The sequence below is a fragment of the Coregonus clupeaformis genome, unplaced genomic scaffold (assembly GCF_020615455.1).
Source record: "Coregonus clupeaformis isolate EN_2021a unplaced genomic scaffold, ASM2061545v1 scaf0870, whole genome shotgun sequence".
NCBI classification, from domain to species: Eukaryota; Metazoa; Chordata; class Actinopteri; order Salmoniformes; family Salmonidae; genus Coregonus; species Coregonus clupeaformis.
Window position 1 is genome coordinate 127,623 of NW_025534324.1, and position 26,083 is coordinate 153,705.

At 42.4% G+C, this 26,083-nt stretch overlaps 2 protein-coding genes across 2 annotated transcripts; one reads left to right on the forward strand and one right to left on the reverse strand.

Moving 5' to 3' along the window:
• The first annotated feature begins 1,541 nt into the window (after nucleotides 1–1,541).
• atp5pf (ATP synthase peripheral stalk subunit F6) lies at nucleotides 1,542–7,915 on the forward strand. The gene is made up of 4 exons (XM_041866953.2): nucleotides 1,542–1,647; nucleotides 2,113–2,283; nucleotides 6,920–7,047; nucleotides 7,802–7,915. The coding sequence occupies exons 2-4, from the start codon at nucleotides 2,114–2,116 to the stop codon at nucleotides 7,828–7,830; spliced, it is 327 nt and encodes a 108-aa protein (XP_041722887.1). The 5' UTR covers nucleotides 1,542–1,647; nucleotide 2,113; the 3' UTR covers nucleotides 7,831–7,915.
• A 1,143-nt stretch (nucleotides 7,916–9,058) lies between these two features.
• jam2a (junctional adhesion molecule 2a) lies at nucleotides 9,059–22,667 on the reverse strand. Its single transcript, XM_041866952.2, has 10 exons — nucleotides 22,253–22,667; nucleotides 13,905–14,081; nucleotides 13,457–13,606; nucleotides 13,136–13,323; nucleotides 12,358–12,460; nucleotides 11,397–11,504; nucleotides 11,164–11,176; nucleotides 10,188–10,259; nucleotides 9,839–9,872; nucleotides 9,059–9,533 (listed from the first exon to the last, which is right to left on the reverse strand). The coding sequence occupies exons 1-10, from the start codon at nucleotides 22,299–22,301 to the stop codon at nucleotides 9,495–9,497; spliced, it is 933 nt and encodes a 310-aa protein (XP_041722886.2). The 5' UTR covers nucleotides 22,302–22,667; the 3' UTR covers nucleotides 9,059–9,494.
• Between the last annotated feature and the right edge of the window lie 3,416 nt (nucleotides 22,668–26,083).

The window sequence follows — 26,083 nt, forward strand, 5'->3', positions numbered from 1 at the left end:
GAGGTAGATATGTACATGAAGGCAGGGTAAAGTGACTAGGCATCTGGATAGATAACAATAAGAGTAAAATAAAGAACAGTGTAGCAGCATCAAATGATGAGTGTAAAAGTGTGTGTGTGTGTGTATGTGAATGTGTGAGGGTTTTGTGTGGGAGTGACAGTGTAGTGTGTGTGAGGGAGTGTGTATATAGAGTGTATATAACATCTAGTGATTGTGCGTAGGGTCAGTGCAAGATAGAGTCAGTGCAGATAGTTTGGGTACCATTAATTGACTATTTAGCAGTCTGGCTATTTAGCAGTCTTAAGGATTGGAGGTAGAAGCTGTCTTGGAGCCTGTTGGTCCGAGAGACGATGCTTTGGTACCATTTGCCGGATGGTAGCAGAGTGAAGAGTCTATGGCTTGGGTGACTGGAGTCTTTGGACATTTTTCGGGCCTTCCTCTGACACCATCTGATATAGAGGTCCTGGATGTACTGGGCTGTCCGCACCACCCTCTGTAGCCCTTTGCGGTCAAGGGTGGTGCAATTGCCATACCAAGTGGTGATGAAGCCAGTCATGATGCTCTCGATGGTGCAGCTGTAGAACTTTTTGAGGATCTGAGGGCCCATGCCAAATCTTTTCAGCCTCCTGAGGTGGAAGAGGCGCTGCCGTGCTCTCTTCACGTCTGTGCGGGTGTGTATGGACCATATTCAGTCCTTAGTGATGTGTACGCCAAGGAGCTTGAAGATCTCGACCCGCTCCACAACAGCTCCATCGATGTGGATGGGGGCGTGCTGTCCCCTCTTTCTCCTATAGTCCACGATCAGCTCATTGGTCAAACTGACGTTGAGGGAGAGGTTGTTGTCCTGGCACTACACTGCTAAATCTCTGACATCCTCCCTAAGTAGTCTGTCTGACTGCCCGCTCCCACCCTCTGCATGAAAAATGCAGACTGCGCCACAATGATCTCTGTCGGGACCCGCAGGTCCTGCAGGCATCCCGCGGGAATGCAGCCCTCTAGTTTGTATCCATTTAAATAGGCCTAAGCTAGGCTACAATTCTGTACCTTTTCTTCTGAGAGCGTAGGAAGGTATGTAATTTAAAAATATATGTATTTTTTGTCCTGTTTGATTTTGCTTTGATCAACACCACATGATTGCTTATTGTCATCTTATTATAGCCCATGTAGTATTTTATTTCAGTAGGAGATCATAGACAACTAAAATCTGATGAATGAGATGAATACAATCAGTAGGTTACTGGTGCACACTGTAAATCCAGTTTTCAATAGCCTAAAGAAAAACAGATTTAGAGGACTGCACAAAGAAGTTGAGGGAAAGACTAAATCAGTTGTGTAAATCCAGCAATTATGTTTTTTGTGTGTGACAGTTGGTGCATTGCCACAGGGGCATAGACATGCACCTTCAAGGCATTGACTAGTTTGATTTTCATTTCAGAAATAAAATACCAAATAAGGTAGCAAATAAAGCATAATTATTATGTCATTATTGCTAGGATAAAAACTGTCGCTGGACAACATGTAGAGATGCGCAGCCAGGATGTACATTGATGTTCGCGAACACGACCAATTAAAAGAATACCCATGATGCAAAGCGGTTTATCACATTGGAAGCAATCGCTCAGCCTGTACAGGAGTGTCAAATTCAAGGTGAGTGGTGTTTTTCAGCAGAATTTAACGCATTTTAATCGTTTTCATTGTATTAACGACAAATCTTACATGTTCGTCGTCTTCATGCTAATACAAGTCATAGCTGGCTGGTAAGAGACAAACATGATAACGCGAGTGCTAAGCTAGCTAGCTAAAGTTATCATAGGGTCGACTAATACTGTAACTTCCTCAAATACTGTAAGTTAGCTAGTGTCATGTCTTTTTTGCTTTAGATGCCTGTATGGAAGATGTGCACAGGTTGGGTTTCCACTAGTTACCACAGCCACGTTACTTCCGTCAGCTATCTAGCTAGGAACCGTTAACGTTAACTTGCTAGGAACTTCAGCTAGCTACTGTACATGCACTGTTTAGCTTTCGTCAGTAATATACCTGTTCAGTTTGTTAGCTAGTTTGGTACTGTCAAAGTTAACTGTTGTCATTTGTCCCTCTCTCTCCGTTTGATAGTATGGCGCTTCATAAACTATTCCGTCTGTCCTCGCTGTTCCGCTCCGCGGTGTCATTGACACTGCGCAGGAATGTCGGCCTGTCTGCTGTCCTCTTCAACCGGGCCAAGGACCTGGACCCTATCCAGAAACTATTCCTAGACAAGATCCGCGACTACAGCACCAAGAGCAAGTGAGTGTAATAAATAACCGCACTATTGTCCGACTGTCACCGCTGGCCTACTCTAATGTACAGTGGGGAAAAAAAGTATTTAGTCAGCCACCAATTGTGCAAGTTCTCCCACTTAAAAAGATGAGAGAGGCCTGTAATTTTCATCATAGGTACACGTCAACTATGACAGACAAAATGAGAATTTTTTTCTCCAGAAAATCACATTGTAGGATTTTCTATGCATTTATTTGCAAATTATGGTGGAAAATAAGTATTTGGTCAATAACAAAAGTTTCTCAATACTTTGTTATATACCCTTAGTTGGCAATGACACAGGTCAAACGTTTTCTGTAAGTCTTCACAAGGTTTTCACACACTGTTGCTGGTATTTTGGCCCATTCCTCCATGCAGATCTCCTCTAGAGCAGTGATGTTTTGGGGCTGTCGCTGTGCAACACGGACTTTCAACTCCCTCCAAAGATTTTCTATGGGGTTGAGATCTGGAGACTGGCTAGGCCACTCCAGGACCTTGAAATACTTCTTACGAAGCCACTCCTTCGTTGCCTGGGCGGTGTGTTTGGGATCATTGTCATGCTGAAAGACCCAGCCACGTTTCATCTTCAATGCCCTTGCTGATGGAAGGAGGTTTTCACTCAAAATCTCACGATACATGGCCCCATTCATTCTTTCCTTTACACGGATCAGTCGGTCCTGGTCCCTTTGCAGAAAAACAGCCCCAAAGCATGATGTTTCCACCCCCATGCTTCACAGTAGGTATGGTGTTCTTTGGATGCAACTCAGCATTCTTTGTCCTCCAAACACGACGAGTTGAGTTTTTACCAAAAAGTTCTATTTTGGTTTCATCTGACCATATGACATTCTCCCAATCCTCTTCTGGATCATCCAAATGCACTCTAGCAAACTTCAGACGGGCCTGGACATGTACTGGCTTAAGCAGGGGGACACGTCTGGCACTGCAGGATTTGAGTCCCTGGCGGCGTAGTGTGTTACTGATGGTAGGCTTTGTTACTTTGGTCCCAGCTCTCTGCAGGTCATTCACTAGGTCCCCCCGTGTGGTTCTGGGATTTTTGCTCACCGTTCTTGTGATCATTTTGACCCCACGGGGTGAGATCTTGCGTGGAGCCCCAGATCGAGGGAGATTATCAGTGGTCTTGTATGTCTTCCATTTCCTAATAATTGCTCCCACAGTTGATTTCTTCAAACCAAGCTGCTTACCTATTGCAGATTCAGTCTTCCCAGCCTGGTGCAGGTCTACAATTTTGTTTCTGGGGTCCTTTGACAGTTCTTTGGTCTTGGCCATAGTGGAGTTTGGAGTGTGACTGTTTGAGGTTGTGGACAGGTGTCTTTTTATACTGATAACAAGTTCAAACAGGTGCCATTAATACAGGTAATGAGTGGAGGACAGAGGAGCCTCTTAAAGACGTTGTTACAGGTCTGTGAGAGCCAGAAATCTTGCTTGTTTGTAGGTGACCAAATACTTATTTTCCACCATAATTTGCAAATAAATTCATTAAAAATCCTACAATGTGATTGTCTTGAAAAAAAAATCTCAATTTGTCTGTCATAGTTGACGTGTACATATGATGAAAATTACAGGCCTCTCTCATCTTTTTAAGTGGGAGAACTGACTAAATACTTTTTTTCCCCACTGTACATGTTTCTTCATGTTGGAAGGCAATAAGTTAACTAGGCTTAAGTGGAATGACCCGTGATGTCATGACTGAGATGGTGGCAGGGAGTCTGCACGTCATTTTAGCACTGCAGAGCAATTTACAGAAGGCTGGGCCATACGTTCAGTAAGCAGACGTTGCAAATAGAAATGTCAGGAACGGAGCTGGCAGACTTGATTATACAGTACGTCGGCCATATATGCCTAGATGGCAAGATCCATGAAACGCATAGGATGCTGAATATGTTTTTATAGGGTATACATGTCTGAGACATTATAGGGTATAATAATTATAGGGCTGATTAGTTATGTGGTTTCTTGAACTCATCCACTACAACAACAGTAGGGCTGTCTCCGACAAAAAAATCTTGGTGACCAAGATTCGTCTGTTCTTTCGACCAATTGATTGGTTGAAATTTTAAAACGTGTATTTTGTCCATATATATAGACATCCTATGTGTTTTAATCAAATCAACTATATTCACTGAGCTTGTCTGATGCTTTAAGCACACTGTTTGATTAAATAATTAAGATACAAAAATGACTAGAGGGAGTCCGACCAGCAGTTGATTTAATTGTGCAGGGCTAAGACTTGCTGCGCTTTGTTAAAAAAAAAAAAAGATAGCGAGTGACTTTGACTAGCACCTGTTCTCTCTCTCCTCCCTGCTGCAGTGACCACCACAGAACATCAAAGTGTTTATCGTGCTGTCCATGTTGCTTAAGCTGCAACATAATTACAGCCATTTCTGACTGAAAAGTTCTGTTACTGAAATTCCTCATTTGTTTAGGAAAAACATTCCCTATTCCCTCAACCCTTGCTCTCTTTACGTGACACATGTATGCATCGCATGCACGTGACCAATAGGGCCTGACCTGTAGCATATAATAATCACATCAATAAATTGGTTATAACAAACTCTGAACGCCATAACAGCAAAATGGATGCAGAGGACGTGACAAACTCAAAAAGGGGGAATGTTTACTGGTTGCTCATGAGGTAAAGGGGAAGTCAGATGTGTGGAATAAATTTGACTAGTTGTGGAAAATACTGGAGATCAAGAAAAATAAGGTAAGGAGCAAGCGCTGCGTGCATATTGTGTGCGCCAAACAGGTGCTGTATAGATTACAATATAATTTTTCGGAACATTTGGAACAACGTAAAATACATTATAAGCGTACCAGAGAATTTGTTCTGATGTTTTTTTTATTAAGCCTTTATTACAGCAAAGACTAAAAACAGTCGCATTCATTCATGAATGCAATTTCCGAAATGGAACGGTTTATTTATTGTGTACGCTAATTATTCAAGGCTCGCTTGATTGCATTTAAAATCATGAATGACTCATATGCTGTGTGATGACATGAATGAATGAATGATTGATACAGTAGCCTACATAAGTATTGAAATATAGGCCTAAGTAAGTTATGGTATTAAGACTATATAAAGCCAGGCACATTTAATAGTTAGGCTACTGATTTATAGACCTAATTAAGTTGGTTTCCTCTCACCTCACTTTTCTTAGACAATAAGGCAAGGGCTGTTTTCTCATCTCCTCATTCTGATGCTGCCTCCGCTGCATTGTTCTCAACACCAATATGCTGGTTAACTTTGCTATTATGCACATAGCAACTTGGTCTAGGAAAAGGTGCCAATTCAACAGCGCACTGATGTGTTTCAGAACCGCAGACAGTGACCACTGTCCAACGTGGGAGAAGGTGCATTTGTTATAAATTAATCTTTTTTTATTAGTTTTGCATCATTGTTATCATATGTAATATAACCATATACAATTTCAGTAGCACGTCTTGGAGTGATGGACAGTGCCATTCCCACGGCCTCCACAATAGATTAGTCCACTCATAGGCGCAAATCAGACAGGTCTCTTGTACACCACGACTAAAGAAATAAAGGGTCAACCAACAGCCTATCGACAAAATGGGGTCAGCCCTACCACAGAGTAGTGTATTCTATGCTACAGTGTTGTTTTTTACCTCTACGGGATCGGTGTCCCGTATACGGGACAGTTGCGCTAACGTGCGCCAATGTGATTAGCATGACTTTTGTAAGTAACAGCAAACTTTCCAGGACATAGACATGTCTTATATGGGCAGAAAGCTTAAATTCTTGTTAATATAACTGCACTGCACCAATTTACAGTAGCTATTACAGTGAAAAAATACCATGCTCTTGTTTGAGGAGAGTACACAACAACAAAAAACGTATCACGGCAACTGGTTTGATACATTCACCTCTGAAGGTAAATAATATACTTACATTCAGTAATCTTGCTCTGATTTGTCATCCTAAGGGTCCCAGAGATAAAAGCTAGCATAGTTTTGTTTGATAAAATCAATTTTTATATTCAAATGTAGGAACTGGGTTCTACAGTTTGAACCCCTGCTGTCTCTGGCTCCACACCCACCCTGCTAGATGTGTGAAAGTTAGTGTATAAGCTAATGATCCATCATGTATGACATTCCTGGGAGTGTGTAAACTTACATTTTGTATTAATGTATCATTTTAATATGTTCTCTATAGTTATGTACTTGAAAATGTATCAATTGACCAATTCGGCACATTTGGGCAGACTTAATACAAAATAGTCCAGTATTGCAATTCTTCATTGGATCAATCTGAAACTTTGCACACACTGCTGCGCCTAAACTGCAATATTATATTGTGGGCTTTCTCTTGCATTTCAAAGATGATGGAACAAATAAATAGAAAACGCATGTTTTTTTGTTTGTATTACCAGATCTAATGTGTTATTCTCCTACATTCATTTCACATTTCCACAAACCTCAGTGTTTCCTTTCAAATGGTATCAAGAATATGCATATCCTTGCTTCAGGTCCTGAGCTACAGGCAGTTAGATTTTGGTATGTCATTTTAGGCGAAAATTGAAAAAAAGTGTCCGATCCTTAAGAGGTTAAAGGTTAATTCCCCATCTCTCTCCCTTTTCTCCAGGGCTGCAGCAGGTGGGATCGTTGATGCAGGCCCCTCCTATGAAAAGGGTGTCTCAGAGGAGATCACCAAACTGCAGAGGTTATATGGGACCGGTGACCTCACCAAATTCCCTGACTTCAAATTTACAGGTTCGTTAAGGCGATGCACTGCAGTATAGAGCTGGGATGATAAACTGAAAATGATCAGACATTTTACTAATATCATTAATAACGATAAGTAGCCTACAGTAGAGAAATGTGATGTATGAAATAATATGGGTGATTGCTAATGGGACAATTGATAGCTACGACGTTTAAAGGGTAATATAAAAAAGTAACTGGGGTGTAAATTCATTTTAATAAACGTATCGTTTGATTTCTCTTTATTGTGATATGGGTTTTGTCCATGTCGCCCAGCTCTACTGCAGTAGTAGCATTTATTGGTAGCTCAGTCAGACTAAATTGTAATACCACCATCTCACCCTACATAACTTACACTCATTCTATGCTTAAAGCAGGGGTGTCAAAGTCATTCCATAGTGGGCCTAGTGTCTGCGTGTTTTAGTTTTTTCCTTTCAATTAAGACCTAGACAACCAGTGAGGTGAGTTCTTTACTAATTAGTGACCTTAATTCATCAAGTACAAGGGAGGAGCGAAAACCCACAGACTCGGCCCTCCGTGGAATGAGTTTGACACAGGTGGTTTAAAGGATTCATTCACCATCAACCAGGGTTGTATTCATTAGGCACCAAACGATAAATATATATACAAAAACATGAAAGGAACTACTGGAACTTGTCCAATAAACGCTTGTTTTTGTTTTCCTTTGCAAAGTGTTTTACTACGGTATGCAGTAATGAATACGACCCAGCATTACTCACAATCTCCCTTCTCTCTTCTCCAGAGCCCCAGCTGCAGGAAGTGGCCAAGTGAACACTGGCCATGATGACGTTGTCTCTGTCCTACATGTCACCATTATAATGTACTATTTAATAAAGGATGTTGGATTAAATGTGAACATTTTTGCTTTCTTATGCTAATCAGTCAAGGGGTTATAGTGAGAGTGGTTTTGCAAACCATGTTCTACCTTACATGCTTGCATTTCTACTTTATAAAATGTTTTGATCATTTACTGATTTTGAATGATGAGTCTCGCTCGCCTGACTCATGGCGCTCCACCCTGCTCCAGCGGCTGTGGGAAGAGACTACATGGTGAGAAATGATTGAACACGTTTTGGATAAATCTTTAATACTGAATAAACATCTTACAAAGAATAAACTAACAGCAACTCATTCATCCATTGCCTAAGAAACATACTCTATTATAAAAAAAATGCAGTAGCACAATAATACTTTTGCTTAAACAAAACAAGAAAACACTTACAAAAGAGCCCCTAGATAGAATATGACATAACTACTTTTGAAAGGCATTGGGCATCACAAAATGTTGGCAACTTCGAGTGAGCAGGGGTCCATCTCAAAGGTCTCAATTCAATCAGTACTGTTGAAGTTCAGAGCTTTAGCACGTTTGAAATATAAAGGTAATTTACGATTGAGCTGACATATGCAGCGTTTAACGTGAATGCAGTCTCTGCGAACACAGGAACATAACCTTTACATTTCTATCATAGCTCTGAACTTCAGCAATACAGATTGAATCGAGCCCCAAGCTTCTCCTTTCCTTCACATGCACGGTTCTGAAAGCAATATAGTGGATGGCCAATATTCAAGAAAGAGAGGAAGCCGCCATAAAACTATTTTGGTGAGCTCAGTGGTGTTTTTCGGTCTCACAAGTCTCCTGGTCTCACAAACACTACTTTAATATTATTGAGATCCAGCCCAAGCAACAACAAAAAAACATCTCTATCTTAAAACAGATGGATTTTGATGTGGATTTTTACAAAATTACAGTATGCTAATTTGACGCAGACATTAACTAGGTAATTTTGAACCGACATATGCAGTGTTTACCGTGAATGAGGTCTCCGCGAGTACTGCCCGCGGAAGAAGATGGATTTTCTTATTCTGCATTGTGGGCTCCCAAGTCGCGCAGCAGTCTAAGGCACTGCACCACAGACCCTGGTTCGATTCCAGGCTGTATTATAACCGGCCGTGATTGGGAGTCCATAGGGTGGCGCACAATTGGCCCAGCATCATCCAGATTAGGGTTTGGCCGGGGTAGGCTGCCATTGTAAATAAGAATTTGTTCTTAACTGACTTGCCTAGTTAAATAAAAATCTATGCTTAGCCAAAAGCCATCAGAAAATATTTACAGTATATTACACTCAGATGCCATGTTCAAGTCTTTGGTATAAAATAAGATTTAGGTAGTTCATGTTTTGGCCAGTTGAGGGGTAAGTGAGCATTTGTGTGGGATGTCATTTTTAACAACTTGGCCACCAGAGGGGGAATAGAGTGCCATGTGACTAATATAATAGGCTCGCATTGAGGGCCCAAGTACAGCAAAACAGGAGGAATACAGGGCCTCTACGCTAAGTTGTCTGTGCCTCCTTGCTATTCATTTGGATCGAATAAAACTACTCCAGTCTTGCCATGATGCTGGTGTGTGTGGTTTCTTTTAGGGGTTGTCGAGGTCCTCACAGCATGAAGGACTGGGTGTGTTTGAAGTCCACAGGCTGAGAGAGAAGAACAGTAGCATATTTTCATTCGGTCAGAACTACTGCAGTTCAGCTCTTTTTCTCTCCATTATTAGTAACATTTGGAGAATTTTACTTACTACTACTACTACCACCAAGATAATTCTACCAGTAATTATCATATTGTCTTTTAATATGGTGATAAAATGTTATCTAGAATCAATCTAGAAAATGTTATGTGCTCAAAGTAATGTGTAAGCGGTAATGCTCAAGTCAACATTTCCTGTGAATATAATACCCATCCATGAATACACCAACAGACAAAATCAGAGAAAATTACTCACATCTTGGGGCGGAGGGCTGTAGTTGGCATTCGTCCTGGAAGACAGAGGCATTTATAAAGATACTAGATTGTTTGACACAGTGGAGGGAGCGAGTTTCATAAATGTGATGCAGCTGTGGTCGCAGTAAAAACATTGGCCACTATCAAAGAACACCACTACATCTAACACAGCACAGGACACGGTCCTAGGGAGCTGAAAGGGCAACCTTTTCTGTAAAGGACTCCTGGGCACACACGCGCAAGCGCACACAAACACAGTGTGTGCTTCTATGTAAAGTCCTGTTCATTGTCAATTGTTCAATTGTCTACTTTTAAATCTATTACTCTGTCTGTCTGTGGGTAAGACTCACTTGTCTTCTGTTCTGTGGAGGTTTTGGCTGCTGATGTGGGCCACACCGTGACACTGAGGGATCCAAAAGGACCTGGGGGGGGGGTCAAAGTTGAGTGAGGGGGTGATGAGGTTCACACACCATGCTTAGGGTTACTAACAACACGACCACACGGAGCAGGTAAGCTAATCACAATTCAGCCGGGAGGGGAGTTTATAAGCAGCCAGGGTTCACTTGAAATAGAGATGTCAATCACAATATGACTTCCCTAGATAAAGGATGATTAATTATTGTTATTATTTGTAATTCATTTAAAATAATCATGATAGTATTCTTAGTCATCTAACTGGCCTAATCTAGAGTCAGTCAGTCAAAATAACAAACCTAGTTTTTTTTAACTGGGTCACAAATCACCTGTTAGTGTCTCTCTCTGTGAGAAGAGACAGGCTTGCACCGCTGGGCTCAATCACACACACCTATCACTCTCTACTGACCTTATGTCGTATCGGATGAGTGGTGGCCAGTTATTGCTGTCAACAAAGAGTCCGTTTATGCTGCATCGTGTTAGAGGCTTTTATTAAAATCACGAGGTTACAGCATAAGTTACAGGTGACATGACACCCGGAGAGTGACGCCTCAGAATGGCTGCTCGTTCTGCCTTTCTTCTTCGTTTTCCCCCCTATTTATAACCAATGATGCTCCCTCTTCTGGCCAATCCCCAGTCTCCCCTGTCTACAACACACTTCCGGTCTGTTGTATGTGACGTTACACCTAAAACATTCCCTCTTGATACTAACATAAACAACATTCCATTTCTTCATGAAAAACATTTAACACCATCATAATCTTAATACACTACACTTACTCAGCACATTAACACGCACACACCTCTATTAGTCTGTGGTAGTTACACAGCAATGTAGATGTATTCAGTGTCAGGGTGTGTTCACTATATTTTAATAATTCTGAATGGCTTTAAGGAGACACAAGCTCTTACCTTCCTCTGTGTCCTGGAGATGGATTGAAATTGGAGGGAGGATGGGGGGAGAGGAGGAGAGTGGAGACAGAAAGTAAGAGGAAGTGAGTACAAAAACTTTCACTAGCAAATTGTATTTACTAACAGACAGACTGACAGACAGACAGACAGACAGACAGTCAGACAGACAAACGGGCAGACAGATACATATTGTATGTACATGGAAAGACAGAGAGAGGGACAGACAGACTCACTGCTGAAGTAGCCATTACGGTGTGCATAGTACCCCCCGAAGCCACAAATGGCGATGACCAGACAGATGACCACGACCGCAGCAACGACCCCTGCCATGTTTACATCCTCTGAAAGAGAGAGTGGAGGGAGCGAGAGAGGTTGAGAGTCACGCTAGTTGGTTTCAATACTAACGACACATCAAATAACATTTCTCTATACGCAGATGACATTCTCCTCTATGTAACCAACCCTCAAGCCAGTATCCACAATATCTTGGACCTGAAGCATCGTTACCTATTGCTCCACAAAAGCCACGGCTTTTAGGGATATTCAAGAGGTCTTTTCTTTATTTTTTTATTACTGTTTTTGTTGTATCCATTTGTTCTAATGTTTTCTTGTATGTAAAAAAGAAGCTTAGAAGACCAATTGTACAGTTGTATGCCTATATACCTACACTTCACAATAAAACATATCTGAAACACGAGAGTCACGGTAGTTTGTGGAAAGACAAAACTACACTCATATGAACAACAATCATGGCTAGCGGTACTGGAGCGCCAAGTCTAGGTCCAAAAAGGCTTCTTAACAGCTTCTACCCCCAAGCCATAAGACTACTAAACAGTTAATCAAATGGCTACCCGGACTATTTGCATTGTTCCCCCACCCCCTCTTTTACGCTGCTGCTACTCTCTGTTTATTATCTATGCATAGTCACTTTAACTCTACCTACATGTACAAATTACCTCGACTAACCTGTGCCCCCACACATTGACTCTGTACCGGTACCCCCTGTATTTTTACTTATCTATTTTTTACTTAACACTTATTTTTCTTAAAACTGCATTGTTGGTTAAGGGCTTGTAAGTAAGCATTTCACTGTAAGGTCTACACCTGTGGTATTCGGCGCATGTGACAAATAACATTTGATTTGATTTGATCATTCTTATAATAACACACACACTTGCATGCATGCACACCCACCTATCTTCATGTGTTTAGCCTCACACATCTTGGGCGGCCCCACTTCGTTTGATGCCAGACAGCTGTACTGTCCCGCGTCGCCTCTCGCCACCATCTTAAACTCCTTCCAGAGGAGAGGGAAAGAGACAGATGGAGGGATCAACAGAAAGAAAAAGAGAGAGGAAGAGGATATGATGCACAGAACCTGTACAGTATTTTTGGCAATTGGTCTAGAGTTTACCAGTGTGCTTCCGAACTAAGGGTCTATATGGGTTGATGTCTGACCAAAGGGAAGTGACCTGTAGGTAGCCACTGTTGGTCTGAACTGTAGCTAAGGTTTGAGTGTCGTACTGAAGTTTATATTAACATATACTGTGCTAGTGGTTGGTTATACTTCCATGTATTGGAGTCTGTATTGGAGGCCTGCTACACCGGATGCATATCTAACAGTATACGGAGCGTGAGGCGCTCCTATTAATCTCAATGAAACTTGGGCATAAGTGAGCTGTAGGTGAAGTTACACTTTGGTTCCATTTTCAGCTCAAATAGGATAAAGAAGCTCGCACATTGCTCTCGCTGGCCAAAAGTTACACTTCCAGTGTAGCAGGTTAAAAAAAAAGACTATTTTCTTGACGCCCTAGTGTGGCTCCTATGTAACACACAGTCAGTGTGTGTGTGGCTGGGCCCTCGTTCTCTCAAATTCAAATTCATATTGCTTTACTGGCACATACATTGAGTAAATCGTGCCAAAGCATCAATGGTATGACTGCATATACACTGTTCTTAAAAAGTATCTCACCAGTATGCCCGTAACTGGGTTAAGGTGGTAGGTGGCGTTGGCCATACGGGAGGGGGTCAGCGGCTTGTCATCTTTGTACCAGGAGTAGGTGGCTGGGGGGATGCTCTGCTGGTCCCTACAGCGCAGCTGCACCACAGAACCCGTCAGGGCTGAGCTGGGGATCTCACAGGATGGGGTGTGGGGGGGCACTGTGGGGAGGGTACAGCCACAATGTCAGCAGGGTTAAGGGGGTGCACAAACAGCATGTCTGAGACAACACACAGACACACAGTCAGTCAGACCCTCTCAGTCAGCCAATCAGACAGATGGTGTGGTACCCACCCAAGACTTTGAGGGTGATGTTAGTCTCCCCCAGGGTGATGGTGTCGTGAGGGGCACTGATCTCACAGCGGTACTCGCCCGCGTCTTTCTGGGTCACCCTCTGTAGGGTCACCGTCGCCCCCTTGATCCTTGCACGCCCCGCAAAGTCACCTGGGAGAGGGGAAACCGGTCAACACAGAGAAGGGGGGTGGGGGGGGATGGATATTTAGTTTCTTAAGGAAAAGTTTTATACTTAAACTACCATCAATCCTCTGGTAACTTCTCATTCAAATGTCTTTGTAATGTTCATCACATTCTGCTTTATGTTGATGAAGCTCTTAAAATGAATTTCCCTCATGTGAGGAGAGTAAATGAAATCGGAGTCTGGAGATGGGCTCTGGACAGGGGTTAAAAGAGACAGAAAGAGAAAGACAGCGATGGAAGACAATGTGCCAGGACAGCCAATCACCTCTGAAGTGTCCCTCATAGTAAACAAATGATACATCTGTTCCTTTCTTCTTCCACTCGATTCGAGGATTCTGTTCCTTCTCTGTCCGAAAATCACAGCTCAGAACCGCATCAGAGTTCTCACGGACCTCCACCTTGGGTGTGGTTGTTGACACGGTAACAGGGACAATGGGAAGGCCTGAGGGATGGAGAGAGAGAGAGAGAGAGAGAGGTGCCACGTATGGGGTTGGGGGAAAGGGTTGTAAGATGGAGGACCAGTTATGAACAAGTTAACTCAGTTATAAAATCAGCTATACGGCAGTTATAATCAGTTATGAACTAGTTATAATCTGTTATAAACCAGTTATATTCAGTTATGATGAACCAGTTGTAAATGTTGTATGAACCAATTACAGCTTTTATGAACCAGTTTTTCCTCTGGACCAGATTGGAAGTGGAGCATGGATGATTGGTTGGTTGGCTGGCTGACTGTGTCTCTGTGTGCCTCTGTGTCTGTGTGCCTGTGTGTCTGCCAGTTGAACTTGTGCATCTTGACAGGAATAGGAAATAGGAGCAGCCCTTCCTGTTGGTTGATGAGGTCAGGATTATAGTTTTGTCATCCTGTTGCTGACCACAGGTCGCCCGGGTAACACCCGTCCATCGAGGGAGGAGCGTGTTTGGTACAGTAATGTTATGTACTACACACACGCACACTTAATATGCGGGTCGTTCCATGAAAAGACTGCCTTTTGCATCCCTTTTGGTATTTTAAGTAGAAATTGTGCATCAATATTGAATTTTAAAAGCCTGTTATATTAAATGAAGAGACTTCGGAAAGTATTCAGACCCCTTGACTTTTTCCACATTTTGTTATATTACAGCCTTATTCTAAAATTGATTAAATTGTTGTTTTTTCCTGTACCACATGGAGAATTCAATAAATCCGTTTTATTTATACGAATAAAGATTATTTTTTTTGGGGGGGGTAGATCAGATTTAATATTGCAGCTAGATTGTAGCTTCCATCAATGTAATTGTCTGCATCATTTCCAATCCCCCGTAAATATTTGTTGTAAATATACACTACCGTTCAAAAGTTTGGGGTCACTTAGAAATGTCCTTGTTTTCGAAAAGAAAAGCAAATTCCTTGTCCATTAAAATAACATCAAATTGATCAGAAATACAGTGTAGACATTGTTCATGTTGTAAATGGCTATTGTAGCTGGAAACGGCTGATTGTTTATGGAATATCTACATAGGCGTACAGAGGCCCATTATCAGCAAACATCAGCCCTGTGTTCCAATGGCACGTTGTGTTTGCTAATCCAAGTTTATCATTTTAAAAGGCTAATTGATCATTAGAAAACCCTTTTGCAATTATGTTAGCACAGCTGAAAACTGTTGTGCTGATTAAAGAAGCAATAAAACTACAATAGCCATTTACAACATGAACAATGTCTACACTGTATTTGATGTTATTTGAATGGACAATTTTTAAAAATGTCTTTCAAAAACAAGGACATTTCTAAGTGACCCCAAACTTTTGAACAGTAGTGTATATATATATATATCGCACAACAGTATTAGCTATGCTATACATAAATGCAAATAGGGTATACTAATATCAAACTATATAAATATATAAACTATATATACACATATATACATATATATATATATATACACACACACATATATATATATACACATATATATATATATATACACACATATATATATATATACACACATATATAATACAATGTCTACACTATATATGATATATATATACACATATATATATATATATCACACAAGTATATATATATATACTACATACTATATGAACAGTAGTATATATACATATATATATATATATAGTGTATATATATATATATATATATATCCATACATACATACATACATACATACATACATACATACATACATACATACATACATACATACATACATACATATATACAGTACCAGTCAGAAGTTTGGACACATACTCATTCAAGGGTTTTATTTATTTTTACTATTTTCTACATTGTATAATAATAGTGAAGACATCAAAACTATGAAATAACACATATGGAATCATGTAGTAACCCAAAAAGTGTTAAACAAATAAAAATTTATTTTATATTTGCGATTCTTCAATTAGCCACCCTTTGCCTTGATGACAGCTTTGCACACTCTTGGCATTCTCTCAACCAGCTTCACCTGGAATGCTTTTCCAACAGTCTTGAAGGAGTTCCCACATATGCTGAGCACTTGTTGGCTGATTTTCCTTCACTCTGCCGTCCGACTCATCCCAAACCATCTCAATTGGGTTGAGGTCGGGGGATTGTGGAGGCCAGGTCATCTGATGCAGCACTCAATCACTTATTGGTAAAATAGCCATTACACAGCCTGGAGGTGTGTTGGTTCATTGTCCTGTTGAAAAACAAATGATAGTCCCACTAAGCCCAAACCAGATGGGATGGCATATCGCAGCAGAATGCTGGTTAAGTGTGCCTTGGATTCTAAATAAATCACAGACAGTGTCACCAGCAAAGCACCCCCACACCATAACACCTCCTCCTCCATGCTTTACGGTGGGAACTACACATGCGGAGATCATCCATTCACCACACCGCGTCTCACAAAGACACAGCGGTTGGAACCAAAAATCTCAAATTTGGACTCCAGACCAAAGGATACATTTCCACCGGTCTAATATCCATTGCTCGTGTTTCTTGGCCCAAGCAGGTCTCTTCTTCTTATTGGTGTCCTTTAGTAGTGGTTTCTTTGCAGCAATTTGACCATGAAGGCCTGATTCACACAGTCCCCTCTGAACAGTTGATGTTGAGATGTGTCTGTCACTTGAACTCTGTGAAGCATTTATTTGGGCTGCAATTTCTGAGGCTGGTAACTCTAATGAACTTATCATCTGCAGCAGAGGTAACTCTGGGTCTTCCATTCCTGAGGCGGTCCTCATGAGAGCCAGTTTCATCATAGCGCTTGATGTTTTTTGTGACTGCACTTGAAGAAACTTTCAAAGTTCTTGAAACGTTCCATATTGACTGACCTTCATGTCTTAAAGTAATGATGGACTGTCATTTCTCTTTGCTTATTTGAGCTGTTCTTGCCCATAATATGGACTTGAGGCAAAGCTGTCATCAAGGCAAATGGTGGCTATTTGAAGAATCTGAAATAGAAAATATATTTTGATTTGTTTAAGACTTTTTTGGTTACTACATGATTACATATGTGTTATTTCATAGTGTTGATGTCTTCACTATTATTCTACAATGTAAAAAATTGTCTAAAATAAAGAAAAATATGTCACGCCTGTTCCCGCTCCCCCTCCCTGGCGCCCGAAGGTGCCAGTCTGCCCATCATTACGCACACCTGTCACCATCGTTACGCCTCAGCCGGCTCGTCAGGCTTCCACGCCTCAGCCGGCTCGTCAGGCTTCCACGCCTCAGCCGGCTCGTCAGGCTTCCACGCCTCAGCCGGCTCGTCAGGCTTCCACGCCTCGGCCGGCTCTTCAGGCTTCCACGCCTCGGCCGGCCCTTCAGGCTTCCACGCCTCGGCCGGCCCTTCAGGCTTGACAGGTTCCCGCGCCTTGGCCGGTTCCCATGCCTCGGCCAGCCCGTCTGGCTCGCCCAGGTGGGACACCGGGTGGCATCCCTACGAGGGGGGTGTCAGCCTGTCACGCTCTCCTGGCGCTCGAAGGCGCTAGGCTGCCATTCATTACGCACACCTGTCACCATCGTTACACGCATCAGCGCTCATTGGACTCCTTCCCTTTGTTAATTACCTCCCCTATTTCTGTCTGTTCCTCTGTTTGATCCCAGTGTCAGCGTTGATGTTTCGTTTCCCCTGTCCAGACGTGTTTTGTTCCTGTCTGTTTTTTCCATTAAATGTTCACTTCCTGTCTCCCAGCATCTGTCCTCACAAAAACCCTTGAATGAGTAGGTAGGTGTCGAAACTTTTGACTGGTAGTGTGTGTGTATGTAATATATATATAAAATATTATATATATATATATATATATATATATATATAATCTTTTTAAAATATATTTTCCTTTATTATTTTCCGCTAACCCTACCACCCCTCCCCTAATTGGAGTAAACTAATGAACAACATCACTTAAGCTTCTACTTCCAGCTTATACATAATAAACTCTGCAAAAAAAGAAACGTCCCTTTTTCAGGACCCTGTCTTTCAAAGATAATTTGTAAAAATCCAAATAACTTCACAGATCTTCATTGTAAAGGGTTTAAACACTGTTTCCCATGCTTGTTCAGTGAACCATAAACAATTAATGAAGGAATGAGCGTTACACCGAGGCCTGTACTCTGGAGCGGGATCGAGTTGGAGGTGGAGGGTCCGTCATGGTCTGGGGCGATGTCACAGCATCATCGGACTGAGCTTGTTGTCATTGCAGGCAATCTCAACGCTGTGCGTTACAGGGAAGACATCCTCCTCCCTCATGTGGTACCCTTCCTGCAGGCTCATCCTGACATGACCCTCCAGCATGTCAATGCCACCAGCCATACTGCTCGTTCTGTGCATGATTTCCTGCAAGACAGGAATGTCAGTGTTCTGCCATGGCCAGCGAAGAGCCCGGATCTCAATCCCATTGAGCACGTCTGGGACCTGTTGGATCGGAGGGTGAGGGCTAGGGTAATTCCCCCCAGAAATGTCTGGGAACTTGCAGGTGCCTTGGTGGAAGAGTGGGGTAACATCTCACAGCAAGAACTGGCAAATCTGGTGCTGTCCATGAGGAGGAGATGCACTGCAGTTGGTGGCCACACCAGATACTGACTGTTACTTTTGATTTTGACACCCCCTTTGTTCAGGGACGTTTATTTTTTTGCTGAGTTTATATACATTTTACAGACACAATCTATTTTACAATAGTTATATTTTGTTTGTTTTTAGTTCTGTCCTTCCTCTACCCTCAACCTCTCCATCTATTTCTGATGTCCATCCAGTTTGATTTCAATTTGCCATATATTTTTAACTGCTGTTTTACAAAAGTTCTGAACCTATATACATTTGACAGACACAGTATATTTTACATTTGTTATCTTGTTATTAGTCCCACCCTTCAGCTACATTCAACCCCTCCCATCTGCATAGCCTACTAATGCTATATTCTGCTCAATTAACTAAATACTGACAATTGCTGGCCAGCAAAGCACAAGTCTATCTGTCATGGCCTCCTGTAGCTCAGTTGGTAGAGCATGGCGCTTGCAACGCCAGGGTTGTGGGTTCGATTCGCACAGGGGGCCAGTATGAAAAATGTATGCGCTCACTAACTGTAAGTCGCTCTGGATAAGAGCGTCTGCTAAATGACTAAAAATGTAAATGGCCCAGTACTGGTAAATGTCACATCAAAAGACCTAAACCACCAGTGGTTCCCAACCTTTTTTGGTCACTGTACCACAAACTGAATTTTGCTCTGCCCGGAGTACCCCTGAAGTACCCCCTCATGTGCATTTTACCAGTAAGCCTATGGTATCATGAGTCAGATCAAGTACCCCCTTGGATAGGCCAAGTACCCCCAAGTACCCCTGATTGGGAACCACTGGTCTACACTGTACTTAACTGAGGTCATCAACCAAATGAGCCATTCTCTGTTAGCAGTTAGCTAGCTTCCTGTTTAGTTTAGCTTCTGTTTGTTGCACTACTTCCTGTGGTTCTATTAGTGGACCAAGGGGTGGGGAGGGAGCAGAGGAAAGGTCCTAACCAATCCTCCTGTTCTCTTGCTTTCCCCCACTGAAGGGCAGGTCTGCGTCCCTATGGGCCCTGGTCAAAAGTCGTACACTATATAGGGAATAGGGTGCCATTTTGAGACGCAAACCGGATCTACGTGGAAGAATGGAGGGAAAGAATGGAGGCCAAAGTGAGACAAAGGCATTGGAGAGGCACAGGAAGTGATAATGGATTTACAGGTCCTCTCAGGGATGGCCTCTTAGATGGCCATGAAAGCAGAGCAAAAGTTGGGAAACAAAATGTAAACAACTTGCTCGCTGAAAAACAATGAAGCAAACAATGAAGCATACTAAGGGCTGCGGTCAATTCCATTTCAATCCAGTCGATTCACAGAAAATAAACGGAAAAACAATGTGTGAATCCTAGTTATGAGTATTTAGGCAATTAGATCTACTTAGGCCTACACATTATCAGTGGCAGAGTGCGAATTCAAACTGCAGGCTCATGTTGCCTATTCACGTTGTCCTTCGGATGTTTGAGTACAGTAGGCGGTAAAAGTGCAGCCTCGTGTATTTTGTCCCTCCCTGCTTGCTGTCTGTGTTACTTTGTGAGTATGTGTAACACTGTTATCGCTGCAGCTGTGTGGGGAGTGTGTGTGCCTCATCACTCCCTCTTTCTCGCTCTCTGAGGAGCATTGTCTCTCCCTGGCTGGATGGACAGAGAGAGGGAGAGAGAGAGACGGGAGAGAGACAGACAGACAGAGAGGATGAGATGTGGAGGGAGATAGGAAGAAATAGATGGAGAGAGAACGAGAGAGCGAGAGAGATAACAATAGTTTTATTCTATATTATCAGAGCAGCAGGATCCATCAGTAGCATCCCTGGGTTGAACAAGCTGTTGTCACAGTGTCGGCTGTGGCAAACGGCAGCCACCTTGAGGAGCGTCTCCTTGAGATAACACAGACGTGATAACAACCCTGACATGATGCCCACACTTTCTCTGTCTGTCTGCTGCATGGTGACCTGTCCCTCTCTGAACCCTATGAGCTATTGCACCTGGGACCTACCAGGGTTGGGGTCAATTCAAAGTCAGTAAATTCAGGAAGAAAACTAAAATTTGACAAAGGGACATTTGAAAAGAATTGAAAAGGGACTTTTTTTTATGACTTTGCAATAAATGGAAAATGAGATGCTAATTCTATCAAAAATTCTAAATGCAAATACTTCCTGAATTGAGTGACTTCAATTGGAATTGACCCCAAACCGGACACACACACAAACACCCAACTGGGTTCGAACATGGTTCTCCTGCAAGCCACCCCCCCACACACACACACAAACTACAAAAACTACACAAGTTGACACATGACCAACCGAACAAGCACAGACACATACACACAAGTTCATACAGCAGATAGTTACCTATTATATACCTATTATTATAAGCTACAACTGAGCGCTAAATCTGTGCTAGGAGCATTTTATATGGTATGCATCTATATCTATTAGCATCTAAGAGCACATCAATTTCCAGACAGAGAGGGATCTAGAGAGACAGAGAGAATGTGGTGTGTGTGTGTGTGTGTGTTCTCCTAGGAGAACAAAGCCCCTCTGTGTCTGTGTAACCCTGTACTGCTCTGACAGGAACAGCTGTGCCAGTCAGGGTTGGCGGTGGGGTCTCCTCTCCTCTAACACACGCACCTCAGTGGCTCACTTGCAAAATGTCAGCATCCGAAATGGCACCACAACGTTCAAAACAAGCCTCACCTAAGCTACAGGACAGAACACAGTCCAATCAAGTCTGATGCAAACTATTCCAAACAGTTCCAAATGATAAATCAGCAGACATCAACAGTTGGGCAGACCTGAATGCAGCCCCTCCCATGGCTGGTTGGCATCTCACTGACACCATGGAAACGTCCCAAATGGCACCCTTTGTAGTGCACTACTTTTGACCAGAGCCCTATGTGCCCTGATAAAAAGTAGTGCATTATAAAGGGAATAGGGTGCCATTTGGGATGCACATTTGACGGCCCTGCTGTTATCAAAGTTGGTGGTACCCACCCTGTGCCCAACCTTGGGTTGCCCACATCCCGATTAGACTGGCCTGCTTCCAACAATAACTTAACGCCACATTAGTGGTCCATATCTGTTTTCTGCAGTTGAATGTATTCCAATATCATCACACGCAGTGAGGAAGGCGTTAGCCGAAACGTATGGAGTTGTTGCATTTACTGTATACGAAAGACCGGCAACGTTGGAAAACTTTAGTACAGGCCATATGTTTCTCCAGGAAAGAAGAGGATTAAGTAAAAAGTTAATTCAATTGCAACCGAATCAAGTGCTGGCCCCTTTATTTGTGTGCGTGAGAGTAGAAGCATCAACATGATATAGTGATCTTACAGTTCACAGTAAGATCACAATCATCATTAATTTTTTTATTAGGTGCTTTATCAATATTTTCCTATCTAAAATTGCTTATTTTTTCTAAACACATAAACAGCTGACATGGCATTACAGAGACAAAAGCAATTGCAATAGGGATAATGGTCATTTAATTTTCAAGAATACCAATAATACAGATCAACCCCAACATGCATTACACACGAATTACTCGTTATCATATGGAGTAGCCTAAATGCAAAAGTTTACTTACATTGCATCAGTAGAATGACAAGGGGCAAAAACAGTGACGCTCTCTCCATCCTGAACTCCTGCTGTTCAAAAGTATGTCCTTCCTCGAAAGATGAGCTGCTCCTGAGCCTCAACGTAGTTCCCGGACTTGTCCACAACTCCAGTAATTCCAGAATCTCGTCGCTCCTTTGGCGAAATTGGTTCCAAAACTCCGTAGTATTTCCTGAGCAGTTAGGCAGCGCGCTGGCGGTTAGGACGTCACACTTTCGGACTTTCTGTAAACTATTACACTAGCCGCATGGCATACGACTGTAGAGTGGCTGTCCTCTCATTAGTCTCTGTAGACGGTCTCCCTGCTGTCCTACTGTTGTGGTAGGGAGGGAGGTTTGGTGGGGTGAGGAAGAGAGTTGGTGGGGGGCTCCTGGAGAAGGAATGCGGAGAGCGCAACGCTGTGTCCAAGACGCGCACTACACTTGTCCACCGTGCCAACAATGGCCAACTGCACTGACGACTGTTTTTTTCTGTGTGTGTCATCATAGTCTCAGCACTTCAAGCCTATCTACCCTGTGCCCACAGGCATAACGCCATGATATTTACTTTGATACATTTGGATGAATTACTATAAAAGAGGACCACCACGAAGGGTATAGGAAGCAACACCTGTTGACATGTGTGATTGTCGGACAATTGTCGAACTCAGACAACGCTTTCGGATAGAGGCAGGAAACGGCGCACAATGGTACCCTTATAATTAGTTGAAATTGGCCCCTAATGAATGATGCAAATTATTTCATTATAAAGTCCTTCAAAGTAATTCACAATCGTAGGGTGGTTATCATTCTTTCCGCAGTCCCTTAGCGCAGTGGCGTGTATTCATGGATGCCAAGGGAAGCAAGGCTTCCCCACATTTTTTACCAATAAAATAAATGTAAAAACAAATTATTATCTTTCGTCTCTCTGTGTTTCATAATGTTCTTTCAATTCGCAAGAGGCTGAATGTATCTCACAGGAGAAAGCATCCGAGCGAGCGAAACAGCGCCCCTCTGTCTCTCTACGTGTAGGCCATCTATCTGATGCTGTCTGGTTCAAACGAGTATGACATTGTTGCCGCCCGTAGCATTAAAGGCAAGGGAAGCCAGCAAGCATCTTGCCTCCCTTAATTAAAAAAGTATAACAAATTAGCCAATCAGCGTTGAGCTAAATTGAGCTAGCTCAACTGTGTGGCGCACCAAAAAAAAGTGTCAAGAGAACCCAGCTTGGATTTTGGCATCACTCCAATCAAATCCCATTGAGAGCATACTTTGTTGACAGAAAAACTTGAATTGTTGCATGTTGTTGTCCTCCGGTGGCTAGCTAGCTAGCTAGCTAAAATTGGCCCTGTCCTAAATTAGCCATGGATGGAGATAGGGATTTGGACTTGTGGTTTTACTTAATTCTCCGTACTGGCTAATGCTCATCCTAATATTTATATATTTCTTAATTCCATTCTTTTACTTTTAGATTTGTGTGTATTGTTGTAAATTGTTAGATACTACTGCACTGTTGGAGCTAGGAACACAAGCATTTCACTACACCCGCAATAACATCTGCTAAATATGTGTATGTGACCAATACAATTTGATTTGATTATAATGGCAATTCTGATCCACCCATTCATTCATACATTGTTGTGCCCCTGGCCTGAGAGGATGGAAGTTCAATATGTAGCTAGATGTAGAAGGCTAATGTTAACTAGCTAACGTTGCCCACGAATGGAAGTTAGTCTAGCGAGCAAGCATTTTAGCCAGATAGACTTGGACAACAAAACATTTAAGCGTGTACTGTATGACAGAGTGATAGACTGTTTCGTCATGAAAGAGAGGAGGATGGCATTGGCATTTCTCTACAAGTAGGGTGAGTCAACATGTTTTTCTACTTGCACAAACACTCACACACACACAGAAATCAGAACCATGGACAGCCACATATTTGGCTTACATTGATTGGACTAAATTGTTTTTGGTATCTTTTAGTTGTCACTGTATTAGACTAAGCAGAGGTGATTTGATGATGTTGAAATGTTGAAGTTGAAATGGTGCTGGAATAGTGGAGGCAGCTCCTGTTTTCTTTGCGACTTGCGGTAACTCTGTGGTTCTAAATCAATAGTTGTTTAGTGGTCCGAAAATGTCGGAAACATTAACTTGCTAGACCATGCTGTAGGTCATGTAACTGTCTGTTACTACATGCAATATGCTTTGTGGACTTCACTGGACAGAGGTTGCTATCTGGTTTTGTGATAAAACAAAGGTGTGGTTTAATTTATTCTGCCACTGTCTTATTGTCTCGGCCTTTAGGCCTATATATCACAGTCGCAAGGCATTTGAATTAACAGGTTATAGAGCTTCCCCAGTGATTTTACCCACGCAGCGCTACTGCCTTATGGATTAAAGTTTTTTGCTTTATTGTTTGGTTGTGGAATAATCCATTGTGAATGCTTCTTTTTATAGCCTATAGGCCTAGACAAAAACATATTTAGAAAACAGTCTAAGCTATATTTTCCAAAAGCATATAGGCCTATCCCATCATTAGTTGATGAAAATATTGAATTGATAGCGGATTACCTAACCCAGGACAAATCTATTTTTTGTGGACAATAACATTACAAATATTCTACATTTTGACCCATTTCTCTGGATAATTTCCATGGAATACAGTGATCTGGAATTCCAGGCACCAGTTCAAACATCTCAATTGGTGAGAGGTGGGGGGGACTGGGGTGGTCATTTGTCCTTGGGTGTGTCTCCCATACTGTCGCTGGGTGTCGGGGTGGGGCTGGCTGTTTGAGCGGGGGCGACAGCTGCGCAATGGGCAACCTCTCGATCTGCCTCACGGCACCGTGGATATTAAATGTCCCATCTCCATTGTTGAGACTCTAGACATGGAGCGTCATAGATCAAGATGAATTATGCAGCATCACATTTATGCATACATTGTTATATTTCTTTTTATACTATATCACTGTTTCAGTTTGAGGAATATACTGTAACTGTTGACATGTACTGTAGGCCTACAGTTACTGTTTATGATCACACTTTTCTTCATCCCAAATGGAACCCTATTCCCTATATGGTGCACTACTTTTGACCAGAGCCCTATGCACCCTGCCCAAAAGTAGTGCACTAAATAGGGAGTCATTTGGGACGTACACCATGTCACCTAATCTGATCTGGTAATCTGTGACAGCTCATGCCCACTTTCACACACACACACACACACACTCCTCAAACACCTGTCCCAAAGCGACAGACCCAACAGCTGCTCTGCCCCCGATGGTCGAGCAGCACACACCAGTCTTTGTGTGTTAGCAAACTGCTGACCACTCAACACACACTTTTTGCCCACATACTGTCAGCTGAGCAGTTAAAGGCCGCAGAGGGGTGTGTTAGTGTATGGCTTTAACATGCTCGAGCATGGCACGGACCACGGCTTTCATTCCACACAAAAGACAGATGGTTATATCACACGCCACAGGTCATCAATTCATTTGACTTTGGTTTCAAATCCCCTGCAAGCACATACGATTAAGGAACAGTAAACTGAGCTGTGCTGTTGTAACAGTAGGTTCTATCCCTGTCCCTCACTGGGCGCAAACCAGTTACGTTCTGCACAACAATCCTTTGATTCCACATCAGCTACTACGTACAGATGTAGGATCAGATTCCCCTCCCCCAATCCTAACCTTAACCATTAGTGGGGAAAATGCAAAACTGACCCAAGATCAGCAACTTCACTCTACACCAAATCAGCTACACTGTCATAAACCAATAACCCACTTCATTTTCAGCAAGCATTTAGTATACAGAGGAGAGGGGAC